We start from the raw sequence: 13,276 nt of genomic DNA on the forward strand, positions 1-13,276 counted from the left end.
GCGATGACCTTGAAGCCATTGTTGATTACCGTAAAAACGGTGGTTCACTTGAGGAAGGAAATCTGCCATCCTTACATGGTCTGGCCTATATGACAAAGTGACTAAGTTAATTGATGAGGGAAGGGCTGTAGATGTCATATACATGGACTTCAGTAAGGCGTTTGATAAAGTTTCCCATGGCAGGTTGATGGAAAAAGTGAAGTCGTATGGGGTTCAGGGTGTACTAGCCAGATGGATAAAGAACTGGCTGGGCAACAGGAGACAGAGAGTAGTGGTGGAAGTGAGTGTCTCAAAATGGAGAAGGGTGACTAGTGGTGTTCCACAGGGATCCGTGCTTGGACCACTGTTGTTTGTGATATACATAAATGATCTGGAGGAAGGTATAGGTGGTCAGATTAGCAAGTTTGCAGATGATACTAAGATTGGTGGAGTTGCAGATAGCGAGGAGGACTGTCAGAGAATATAGCAAATATAGATAGATTGGAGAGTTGGGCAGAGAAATGGCAGATGGAGTTCAATCCAGGCAAATGTGAGGTGATGCATTTTGGAAGGTCTAATTCAAGAGCGGACTATATGGTCAATGGAAGAGTCCTGGGGAAAATTGATGTACAGAGAGATCTGGGAGTTCAGGTCCATTGTACCCTGAAGGTGGCAACGCAGGTTGATAGAGTGGTCAAGAAGGCATACAGCATGCTTGCCTTCATCGGCAGGGTATTGAGTACAAGAGTTGGCAGGTCATGTTACAGTTGTATAGGACTTTGGTTAGACCACATTTGGAATACTGCGTGCAGTTCTGGTCGCCACATTACCAGAAGGATGTGGATGCTTTAGAGAGGATGCAAAGGAGGTTCACCAGGATGTTGTCTGGTATGGAGGGTGCTAGCTATGAAGAAAGGTTGAGTAGATTAGCATTGTTTTGTTGGAAAGACGGAGGTTGAGGGGGGCCTGATTGAGGTCTACAAAATTATGAGAGGTATGGACAGGGTGGATAGCAACAAGCTTTTTCCAAGAGTGGGGGTGTCAATTACAAGGGATCACGATTTCAAGGTGAGAGGGGGAAAGTTTAAGGGAGATGTGCGTAGAAAGTTTTTTACGCAGAGGGTGGTGGGTGCCTGGAAAGCTTTGCCAGCGGAGGTGGTAGAGCCGGGCACAACAGCATCATTTAAGATGCATCTAGATAGATATATGAACGGGTGGGGAACAGAGGGAAGTAGACCTTGGAAAATAGGGGACAGGTTTAGATAAAGGATCTGGATCGGTGCAGGCTGGGAGGGCCGAAGGGCCTGTTCCTGTGCTGTAATTTTCTTTGTTCTTTGTTTTTTTTATATGTGACTCCAGACCCACAGCAACGCGGTTCACTCTTAACTGGGGAAAGGGCAATAAATGCTGGCACAGCCAGTGACACCCATGTCCCATGAACAAATAAAAAGAAGAAGAAAAACAGCAGCCTGGTGACTGAAGTGGTTCAATGACATGTTACTGGGAAGAGTTTGAAGATCTTGTTCTTCACATTAAATCTAACTAATGTACAATAGCGAAGCTTTTGGTACAACAGGCTGCACATCCAAATACGTAATCTTAAAAGGAAAGCTCTCCTAATATACTATTCTGAAAGGTATTCAGACAATATTTTAAGTTTTGACAATATAAAGGATCCACCATCCAGTGGATTAAGAATGCAGAACAGTCGGTAAGGAACGTACGAACGGCCGGCTATCTACTTACACTTTCTTCGTCCCGTAGCTCTTATAATCAACGGCCGCCGAAACGCCCACCACGATAGCCGGAAGGAGGTAGCCGCAAAGATAGAAATACTTCTTCCGAGAGTATTCACTCTCAAAGACCTCCACCAGCAAGAGGTAGAGCTGAACGCCTTCCAAGCACATCCAGGCAAAGGCAGCCAGGAAGAAGAAGTGGAGCACGCCAGCAACTATGGAACAGGCAATCTGAAACAAGAGAAAGACAACTTCAGAAGCCATGGCCCGGTGGGGACAAGGTGCTCGATTTCCTGTGTTTCTGCTCCAGCCTCCCCCCCCACCTCAAGCAACGGGCACCGGGCATGTCCTCCCACCCTGCACCCCTTCATCGCAACTGTAAGTAGCAAACCACTGGAATGAGAATCTCACCCGCTTACAAAGAGGAAAGGCAAGCTGTTTCACCGGTCATAGAATCATAGCATTTACAGTGCAGAAGGAGGCCATTCGGCCAATCGAGTCTGCACCGGCCCTTGGAAAGAGCACCCCACTCAAGCACACACCTCCTTCACCCCATCCCCTTACGCCAGAAACCCCAATTAACCTTTTGTTTGGACACCAAGGGGCTGTTTAGCACACTGGCCTAAATCGCTGGCTTTGAAAGCAAACCAAGGCAGGCCAGCAGCACGGTTCAATTCCCGGAACAGCCTCCCTGAACAGGCGCCGAAATGTGGCGACTAGGGGCTTTTCACAGTAACTTCATGGAAGCCTACTCGTGACATTAAGTGATTTTAATTTCATTTTCATTAAGGCCAATTTAGCATGGCCAATCCACCTAACCCGCACATCTTTGGACTGTGGGAGGAAACCAGAGCACCCGGAGGAAACCCACGCACACACGGGGAGAACGTGCAGACTCCACACAGACTGTGCCCCAAGCGGGGAATCGAACCTGGGACCCTGGCGATGTGAAGCTACTGTGCCAACCACTCTGCTACCGTGCTGCCCCAGTGCATCTACCCATCCCATTACTTGCAATGTTAGAACAATGAAGGATGCCATTCAAAAAAAACTTTATAATTCTTGGGCACCTCCTCTTAAAAGTTGATCGAAGGACACTCGCCATTCAAAAGGCCGCAGTGACATTGGTATAAATGAGTAATCACCACTCGCCCAATTTCAATTTTTGCAATTTTTAAATAATTCATCACCTTGCCATGTAATTACATTAAAAAAACATAATGCAGATCGCATATGCATCTAATCCATGCAACCCCTGGAATCATAATGTGAAACACATGAATATTTAATGAAAAGAGGCGGGAGATTGGAAAAGTAAATGAACAGCAATTACAGAGGATTTGATGAGTTATTAAGCATTAAACCGCTCCACAATGCTAGATGTTTTCTGCAAAACAATTTCGCATTCGGGCTGCTTAATTCAAATGGGCTGAATTGCAATGCTCCTGGTGTTGGTATAATACTGCATGCTGCTCATATTGAAATGTGTCCCATTTACAACAAGGAGAAGTGCGAGAAAGCGAGAATGAAAGAAAGAAAAAGTGAAAAAGATAGAAAGAGAAAAACTAAAGGAAGATGCAAAGAATGAAAGAACAGCCTTGCAGGTTTGTGACACTTTTCACAGCTTCGGAATGTCTCAAAATGCTTTACAACCAATTAAAGTGCTTTTGAAGAGTAGTAATTGTACACAGTGAGCTCCTGACAAACAATGTAATAATAATGCCAAATGATCAGTTTTAGTTTGGCTGAGATAAATCAGCCATAGAATCATAGAATCCCTACAATGCTGAAGGAGGCAATTCAGCCCATCAAGTGTGTGCTGACCCTCTGAAAGAGCACCTCAGCCCATACTACCACCCTATCCCTGTAACCCTATCTAAGCTACACATTCCTGGACACTGCGGTCTCTTGGACGAGCTTCAACTGGCTAAACAGATCAGAGAGGAGTTCCCATTTTATTTCCCCCGGAATTGCCCAATGGGTTGGAATCTGTTCTCATTTGTGCCTGTCCCATCAAATGATGACTGTTGCGTGAGGATATTGTGAATCAAGAGGGCAGCACGGTAGCACAGCGGTTAGCACAGTTGCTTCACAGGTCGAGGGACCCAGCTTCGATTCCCGGCTTGGGTCACTGTCTGTGCAGAGCCTGCACGTTCTCCCCGTGACTGCGTGAGTTTCCTCTGGGTGCTCCGGTTTCCTCCCACAGTCCAGGTTTGGTGGATTGGCCATGATAAATTGCCCTTAGTGACCAAAAAGGCTAGGAGAGGTTATTGGGTTACGGGGATAGGGTGGAAGTGAGGGCTTAAGTGGGTCGGTGCAGACACGATGGCTGAATGGCCTCCTTCTGCTCTGTATGTTCTGAACTCTAGTGAATACAGGCCCAGTCGAACCAATCTCTCCTCAGAGGAGAGACCCGCCAACCCCTGAAAGAATAATAAAGACAAGAACGTGGGGAGAAAGGAATGGAAAGACAGGTGTGGGAAGGAGGTTCATGTGCAGCATGAACCTTCTGGGTTGAATGTCTTGGTTCCGTGCTGTTAAATTCAATGTATTGATGAACGGTCTTTCCGTGGCAGGTCTAAGCAATCAGCTTCACATTGAATGCTTTGGTCTATCATCTCCATTGAGTGGTTTGCACAAATACGATGCACATCAGTCTATAAAGAGCCTTGATTTACGAACTCCCCATCAATACCACGGGTTAAAGATGGCTGCTGCTAAACAGGGCTTGAATCATAAGCATTTAAACACGGGCACGTCAAGTTTGATATACTGGAGGTCGACAGAGGACTCGTGTTTAAACTCCCATCCATTTCGGAACAAAGTCAATTCTCCCCAAGAGCAGCGCTGCCGGGAAATCAATAGCCCAGGCTGGGGCCTTACCTCATATTTAACCTTATCGATGCCTACGAGGAAGATAAATTCTGCAACAAACAGGTTCATGCAGAGGTTCTTGTGGATGGTGTTCCGGTCACTCTGAAGGCCCCGGAAGAAGCAGAAAGTGAAGATGCAAATTGCCAGGCAGATGAGGGAGATGACAATTCCTACCCAGCTGATGATGGAAAGGATCAGCTCGTGCACCTCGGTGGAGTACTGCAGGAGAAGGATTGAGCAGGTTAAATACAACAGGTACAATGACAGGCTGGAAAAGACACACTGGGCCCACCGAGCCCGTCCCACCCATTTGCACGCGTAGGAACGCCAGGAATAGGAGCCGAAGAGGCCATTGAGCCCGGCGGGACTGCGCTGCCGTTCAACAAGGTCATACACAAAGAAAGCACAAAGAAAAGTACCGCACAGGGATAACCCTTCAGCCCTCCAAGCCTGCGCTGACCATGATGCCCGTCTAAAGTCCAAAGATGTGCAGGTTAGGTGGATTGGCCATGATAAATTGCCCTTAGTGTCCAAAATTACCCATAGTGTTGGGTGGGGTTACTGGGTTATGGGGACAGGGTGGAGGTGTTGACCTTAGGTAGGGTGCTCTTTCCAAGAACCGGTGCAGACTCGATGGGCTGAATGGCCTCCTTCTGCACTGTAAATTCTATGAAAACTCTATCTATGAACTAAAATCTTCTACAATTCTGGTGCCCGTGTCCCCCTATTCCCATCCTATCTTCACTGTTAGGGCAGCACGGTAGCACAAGTGATTAGCACTGTGGCTTCCCAGCGCCAGGGTCCCAGGTTCGATTCCCGGCTTGGGTCACTGTCTGTGCGGAGTCTGCACGTCCTCCCCTTGTGTGCGTGGGTTTCTTCCGGGTGCTCCGGTTTCCTCCCACAGTCCAAAGACGTGCAGGTTAGGTGGATTGGCCATGGTAAATTGCCCTTAGTGAGCAAAAAAGGTTAGGAGGGGTTATCGGGTTACGGGAACAGGGTGGAAGTCTGGGCTTAAGTGGGTCAGTGCAGGCTCGATGGGCCGAATGGCGTCCTTCTGCACTGTATGTTCTGTGCATTCATGTAGTTGTCAAGATGCCCCTTAAACGTCACTATCGTCCCTGCGTCCACCTCCTCTGGCAGAGAGTTCCAGGCACCCACTACCCTGATCTTCTACCTCCACCCCACCATACCGCATTATCCCCGCCTCTCTCAATTCCGTCAGCGATCAATAAAGTCTGCGTTGAATACGGTCCAGAACTGAACGCCCTCAGCTCTGTGTGCTGGGGAATTCCAAAGACTCACAACCCTTTTGAGTGAAGAAATTTCAACCCCATCCCAGCCCTTAATGGCCGGCCCCTTTTCCTTAAACTGTGGCCCCATGTTCTGGATTCACCCAGCCATGGGAAATATGTTCTCAGCATCTACCCCTGTCCCTTGAAGAATTTTCCATGTTTCAATTAGATCATCGATCCTTCTAAACGCCAGGGAATACAGGCCTAACCTACTTGATCTCGCTTCACAAGACAAATCCCTTATCCAAGATCAAGTCTCGTCAATCTTTGTTGTACTCCCTCCTGGGGAAGTATGTCCTCCTTTAGGTACAGGATTGTACACTTGCTTAATAATCTCAAGCAAGAAAGGAAAATGCCTAAAATGTATTATATTGGCAGCCACTGGAAATAACCGGCACCTCAAAGCATAGAATCTGATAGCGCAGATGGAGACCTGACAGCCCATTATTCCTGTGCTGGCTTTCAACCTATCTAATATGCCCCACTCCCCTGCATCTTCACCACCCACCCCCACCACCCCATGGCTCTGTAACTTCTTTCCTTCAAGTATTGATCCAATTCTAACAAAGTCCCCCAGTGAGCGCGTTTAGCCTCGTGTTTCCCGGCACTCGCAGTACCGAGAAACACACGGCTATTCAACGCGATTCGCGCTGTCTAAGGGGCCTCAACGCTGAAGAATCCTGGGGAAAATTGATGTGCAGAGAGATCTGGGAGTTCAGGTCCATTATACCCTGAAGGTGGCAACGCAGGTTGATAGAGTGGTCAAGAAGGCATACAGCATGCTTGCCTTCATCGGACAGGGTATTGAGTACAAGAGTCGACAGGTCATGTTACAGTTGTATCAGCCTTTGGTTAGGCCACATTTGGAATACTCCGTGCAGTTCTGGTCGCCACATTACCAGAAGGATGTGGATGCTTTAGAGTGGGTGCAGAGGAGGTTCACCAGGATGTTGCCTGGTATGGAGGGTGCTAGCTATGAAGAAAGGTTGAGTAGATTAGCATTGTTTATGTTGGAAAGACAGAGGTTGAGGGGGGACCTGATTGTGGTCTACAAAATTATGAGAGGTATGGACAAGGTCGAAAGCAACAAGCTTTTTCCAAGAGTGGGGGTGTCAATTACAAGGGGTCATGATTTTAAGATGAGAGGGGGAAAGTTTAAGGGAGATGTGCGTGGAAAGTTTTTTACGCAGAGGGTGGTGAGTGCCTGGAACGCTTTGCCAGCGGAGGTGGGAGAGGCGGGAACGATACAGATATATGAACGGGCGGGAACAGTGGGAAGTAGATCCTTGGAAAATAGGCGACAGGTTTAGATAAAGGATCTGGATCGGCGCAGGCTGGAAGGGCCAGAGGGGTTGTTCCTGTGCTGTAACTTTCTTTCTTCTTTGTTTGGCGGAGCTCCCCAGTGTATCAAGCGAAGCAGACACCATTTTTAAATGGTGTCCATATCTTCCGAGGCCGCTGACACACACCCTCCCCCCCCCCCAGCCCGAGCGCACTATGGGAGGTTCCCCGGCACCCCTCCCAACACCCACGCTGGGCACCCGGCCCCATCGCGCGCGCACAAAATATGCCAGCTTGGCACCTTGGCAGTGCCAACCTGGCACCGCAACGTCTCGCGAGAGTACGTTGGCTCTCGCGAGGCTTGGGCGAGCCAGGTAGATCCCGGGAGCGATATCCCCCCGGCTTTCATCGGGCACTCTGCACCACGGCGAGCTTCTTTTCCCACGCAGCGTGGCCATTGCATGAAAGTATGTTTCTTCACCTTCTTTTTGGGCGCCAATGATTTGGAATATGTCCCCTTTGGTTACCAGCCCTCCTACTGGAGGAAAGAAACCCACATTCTCCCTGTCTGCACCGTAAATCTGCCTCTCGCGCCACAGTAACAAAAAATGGATTCTGGGACCACTCGATGAATTTACAAATTGGAGACCTCTATGTCACAGGAGGCAGCCATTGGCTCATTATTACTGAGCTGGGCTCTTTGAAAAGGCTACCCAATCAGTCTCTGCTCCTTTCTTCTGCAAATTTTTACATTCACATATCCAATTTCCTTTCTGAAAACTATTGAATTTGCTTCCACCACCCCAAGCTGTGCAGTTCAGATCATCACCTTGCTGCATTTCGAAAAAAAAGAAAATCCTCCCCGTCTCTCTCTGATTCTTTTGTCAATTGTTGTAAATCTCCGTCCTCTAGTTACCAATCCGACTGCCATTCAAAACAGTTTCTATCCATCTACACTTGCTAAAATGGCGTTGACATGTTTCAGAAGAGCAGGGCTGTTGAGCAGCAAGACTGGTGGGTTGGGAGCGGAGAGGTAGATCTATTCCGCCTGTTATGCGTGGTGCCTTGTGTATGCGTAGAATGAGCCGTGTAAACACGCTGGCAACCCATGGGCGCAAGAGTAGCACAGTGAATAGCACTGTTGTTTCACAATGGCAAGGTTCCGGGTTCGATTCCCGGCTTGGGTCACTGTCTGTGCGGAGTCTGCACGTTTTCCCCGTGTGTGTGTGTGTTTCCTCCGGGTGCCCTGGATTCCTCCCACAAGTCTTGAAAGACGTCCTTGTCAGGTGAATTGGACATTCTGAATTCTCCCTCTGTGTACCCGAACAGGCGCCGGAGTGTGGTGACTGGGGGATTTACACAGTAACTTCAATGCAGTGTTAATGTAAGCCTACTTGTGATAATAAAGATTATTATTATTATTATTACCTCCACCTCCTTGTGGGCCATGATGATCGCAAAGTTGGTCAGGTGTCGACACTCGCACTTGGTGTGAGTCCTGTTGGTATTGATCAGCTTACAGCCCTGGGTCGACCAGAAGCCCATCATGGTACGCTCTGAGTAGCTCCAGAATGAGCAATTTGCGTTGAAGTAGTTGTCAGGCTGCAGCAGGTTGAAAGGAGAGAGAGGTGTCAAACAGAGAGCAGATAAAAAAGGGGGAAAAGTTAAAACATCAAACCTGTATTACAGCTAAGCACAGGGACTGACAAAGTCAATTTTAATTTAAACCGTGCCCAAACCATCTGACAGCATTACAAATAATAAAAGATTGCGACATCACGGCAGCACGGCCGCACAGTGGTTAGCACCGTTGCTTCACAGCTCCAGGGTCCCAGGTTCGATTCCCGGCTTGGGTCACTGTCTGTGTGGAGTCTGCACATCCTCCCCGTGTCTGCGTGGGTTTCCTCCGGGTGCTCCGGTTTCCTCCCACAGTCCAAAGACGTGCAGGTTAGGTGGATTGGCCATGCTAAATTGCCCTTCGGTTAGATGGGGTTACTGGGTTACGGGGAAAGGGTGGAGGTGTGCGTTTAATTAGGGTGCTCTTTCCAAGATCCGATGCAGACTCGATGGCCGTCCTTCTGCACTGTAAATTCTATGATAATCAGTTAAATCCCGAGATTGAATTCTCCATTTCTGCTGCAAATCAAAACGATGACCCCACATTTTGTTATTCACCAATGTTACTTTTAGGAGCTTTCCGCTGCGCCAATTGGTTGGATAGTGACGGGAAAGGCAAACTTACGTCAATGTGCGCCAGGGTAAAGACCACAGGTTCGGTCACATAAATGCGGCTAGACTCCTTATTGATGGAGGCGGCGATGATGTGGGAGTTCACTGCGATGGAATAGTTCCTCCCAGTCCCGTCACCTGCCACTTTGATTGTCGCATTCTCCGTGGTCAGGAACTGCCCCAAGCTTTTGTACAGAGTGAAAACCAGCTTCGCTGCACAAACAAGGAAAGGGTGGATGCAGAGTTAGGTAAAAAAAATAATCTCCATGAAGAAAAAAAACAACAAAAACCCACTCTTGCAGAACACAGGTGCTCCTTCTTAAAGATTCACGGGCCACTGACACAGTGGGCGACTAGGTTAGAGAATCTGGGGTTGTTAAAGGAGACTGAGGGGAGATTTGATTGTGCTGAGATAAGACAAAGAAGAAAAACCTTTTCTATTAACTGATGTCGTAAGGGCGAGGAGACACAGATTTAAGGTTTTGGGCAATAGATACAGGGGAATGTGAGGAACAACTTTTTTTTTACACAGCGAGTGGTATTGAACTGGAACCCACTGCATGTTGAACATCAAAAGAACAAAGAACAATACAGCACAGGAACGGGCCCTTCGGCCCTCCAAGCCTGCGCCGATCACGTGTTATATCTAGTCCAACCACCTGTATCCTTCTATACCCCGTCTGTTCATGTGCCTATCCAGATAAGTCTTAAAGGTCGCTAACGTATTTGCCTCAACCACCTCACTTGGCAGCACATTCCAGGCCACCACCACCTTTTGTGTAAAAACTTCCCCCGCACATCCCCACTGAACCTTTCCCTCCTCACCTTGAACCTGTGCCCCCTTGTAATTGTCATTTCCGCCCTGGGAAAAAGACTCCAACTGTTCACCCTATCTATACCTCTCATAATTTTATAAACTCCTATCAGGTCGCCCCTCAGCCTCCGTCTCTCTAGGGATAACAATCCTAGTTTATTCAATCTCTCCTCATCCTGGTAAACCTTTTTGGTCTCTCCAAAGCCTCCACGTCCTTCTGGTATGCGGTGACCAGAATTGGGCACAGTATTCCAAATGTGGCCAAACTAACGTTCTATATAATTGTAACATAATTTTCGAGCTTTTATACTTGATGCCCCGTCCTATGAAGGCAAGCATGCCATATGCTTTCTTTACCACCATTTCCACCTGTGCTGCCACGTTTAAGGATCTGTGGACCTGCAAGCCCAGATCTCCGCATTTCTGAACTCAATGTTCATAAACTGTGTAAAGGACGAATCTGGAGCTAGTCTTTTCCTGAGCCCTGTTTTATTCACAAAACCTTAGAGCAGAGACCCCCCCCCCCCTTCCCTTACACCGCTGTAAACTAGTTCTTACATACTTTGGAATAATTCCCAAATCGTTCCCCAATTAGTAACAGCTGCTTTCACGTACAAATGAAGATATGCATTTCGCTGTAACATGATTCCATTAGGGGTTGAGACGATCAATGATTTCAGAAGAAAATTAGATTACTTGAGGGAATAAACGTCAGGTGGCTACAGGAATGGAGCGGGGGAATGGGGCCAACAGGATCGCCCTACAGAAGAGCTGGCCTGGATTCAATGGGCAGAACGGCCTCCTTCTTAGCCAAAATCACCCTCTAAAGAAACCCACTGTTATATAAACCATCCAGAATAGGACTGTCTTCCCATCAACACAGCGAAGGAAGAAAGCAAGACCTTTTTTCTTTAAAAGTGCAGCCATCCTTACAGCAGGCAAGATGCCACTTACCGGTCCGGCTGTTTTGCTTGACAGTATTGCCCGAGAGATGGATTGAATTTCCGCCCATGTAGCCCTGAGGAAATCTCAGATCCTTCACCTGGCCCTCTGTGATCAGCAAGCCAACCTCCAAAACTGCATCAGCAACAGAGGGAGAGAAAGGGGGGGAGGAAAGGCAAAGAGCATTTGTTATTAAAGATCCGCGCACTCATATTACAAAGCATTAGGCAATAACTCGAGCTGAAAAATCCTTATCCGACTGTCACCTGCCTTTTCCCACTGAAGGATTTATTCAGTAATTTACTCATTCATTCAATGGATGCTGGTGTTGCAAGAAGATGGTGGTGAACCACTGCAATCTATATTTTGGAGCAAATCCCCCAGTGCCAATATGCAGGCGAGTCCAGGATTTTAATCCAACAATCATGATGGAGGAGCAAATTAAGGCAGCTGACTTCCTGAAGGCTTTCATACTTTGCGAAAATCAAACTGTTTTGAAAGATCCAGGGCAGCACGGTGGCACAGTGGTTTGCAATACTGCCTCACAGCGCCAGGGACCCTGGTTCAATTACGGCCTTGGGTGACTATGTCTGTGTGGAGTTTGCACGTTCTCCCGTGTCTGTGTGGGCTTCCTCCGGTGCTCTGGTCTCCTCCCACAGTCCAAAGATGTGCAGGTTAGGTGGATTGGCCATGCTAAATTGCACCTTAGTTTCCAAAGGTGAGTCGATTAAGTGGGGTTATGGGAGAGTCTCGGTAGGGTGCTCTTTCGGGGGGGGGGGGGGGGGGGGGGGGTCTGCACTGTGGCGATTTTGTGATCCTATGAACAGCTGTGAAGCTTTGAGTTTACTGCAGCACCGTGCCTGGGAGGCATTGTTGAAAACAGAGATGCCCCAACTCCAAGAACAGACCCTGTTTCTCGCAAATTCCACAGATTCGTTTCTCCATCTGTCCTCTGCCCAGGGGCCCTGGAGGTTGATTGCTAACCTTGGCACAGATGAGCCGACCTGCCAAAGACCTATGTCGCTAGATTCGTAATCTCGAGGCCCAGGCCAATGGTCAGGGGACAAGGGTTCAAATCCCACCCTGGTGGAATATAAATTCAATTAATAGAATCTGGAATGTAAAAGCTAATCTCAGCAATGGCGACCACAAAACTATCAGCGATTGTTGTAAAAACCCATTTGGTTCACTAATGCTGGTTAGGGAAGGAAATCTGTTGTCTTTATCTGATCTGGCCTACATGTGATGCCAGACCAACAGCAATGTGGTTGACTCTTAACTGCCCCCTGAAAAGGCCAAGCAAGCCACTCAGTTGAAGGACAATTAGGGGTGGCCCAGCCAGCGACATATGCACGAAAGAAGGAAACAAAACACACGACTCACACCTGGAACTTTGTGACTTGTACGGTTGAGTTACACTTTAACCAAGCCCGACTTAGTATTTGTTTTACAGAGGAAACACAGAGAAACTGTTTGCTCTGTTTCCAGGTAGCTGGGTAACCAGCAGAAGCAGATTTAAGATAAGTGGCAAAACAACCAGTGGGGAGATAAGGAGACTTCATTTTAAAGCAGGCCGTTGTTCTGATCTGGGACCCCATGCCTGAAAGAATATCGGAAACAGATCCTATGCTAACTTCCAAATGAGAATTGGATGAAAAAATGCAGAGTGGGGCAAAGCCTTCTTTTGTTGGCTGACCAGACGCATTGGATATACCGGCCGCAAAAGATCACTTCCCCCTTTTAACCTCTCCCCTTGTCCTCCATCCTCTGCCCTGAGATCCTCAAACCTTGGTCTTACATGCGCACGGTAGCACAGTAGGTAGCATGGTAGCACAGTGGGTAGCACTGTTGCTTCACAGCTCCAGGGACCCAGGTTCAATACCCGGTTTGGGTGTCTGTGCGGAGTCCGCACGTTCTCCCCGTGTCCGCGTGGGTTTCCACAGGCTGCTTCAGTTTCTTCCCACAAGTCCCGAAAGACGCGCTTGTTAGGTGCATTGGACATGCTGAATTCTCCCTCCGTGTCCCTGAAGAGGCGCCAGAGTGTGGCGACCAGGGGATTTTCACAGTGACTTCATTGCAATGTTATTGTAAACCTTCTTGTGATGCTAAAAAAAATTATTATTATTACC

General features: G+C 48.0%; 1 protein-coding gene across 40 annotated transcripts in view; it reads right to left on the minus strand.

Moving 5' to 3' along the window:
• Nucleotides 1-13,276, minus strand: part of adgrl2a (adhesion G protein-coupled receptor L2a) — a 683,083-nt gene that overhangs the window by 52,126 nt on the left and 617,681 nt on the right. For all 40 annotated transcript variants that reach the window (XM_038793693.1, XM_038793686.1, XM_038793688.1 and 37 more), the window contains 5 exons: nt 11,160-11,282; nt 9,405-9,604; nt 8,591-8,764; nt 4,599-4,808; nt 1,726-1,946 (listed from right to left, as the gene is read on the minus strand). In XM_038793693.1, the coding sequence (XP_038649621.1) occupies nt 1,726-1,946; nt 4,599-4,808; nt 8,591-8,764; nt 9,405-9,604; nt 11,160-11,282 (928 nt within the window). The remainder of the gene's footprint in view (nt 1-1,725; nt 1,947-4,598; nt 4,809-8,590; nt 8,765-9,404; nt 9,605-11,159; nt 11,283-13,276) is intronic.

The sequence above is a fragment of the Scyliorhinus canicula genome, chromosome 4, assembly GCF_902713615.1.
Source record: "Scyliorhinus canicula chromosome 4, sScyCan1.1, whole genome shotgun sequence".
NCBI classification, from domain to species: Eukaryota; Metazoa; Chordata; class Chondrichthyes; order Carcharhiniformes; family Scyliorhinidae; genus Scyliorhinus; species Scyliorhinus canicula.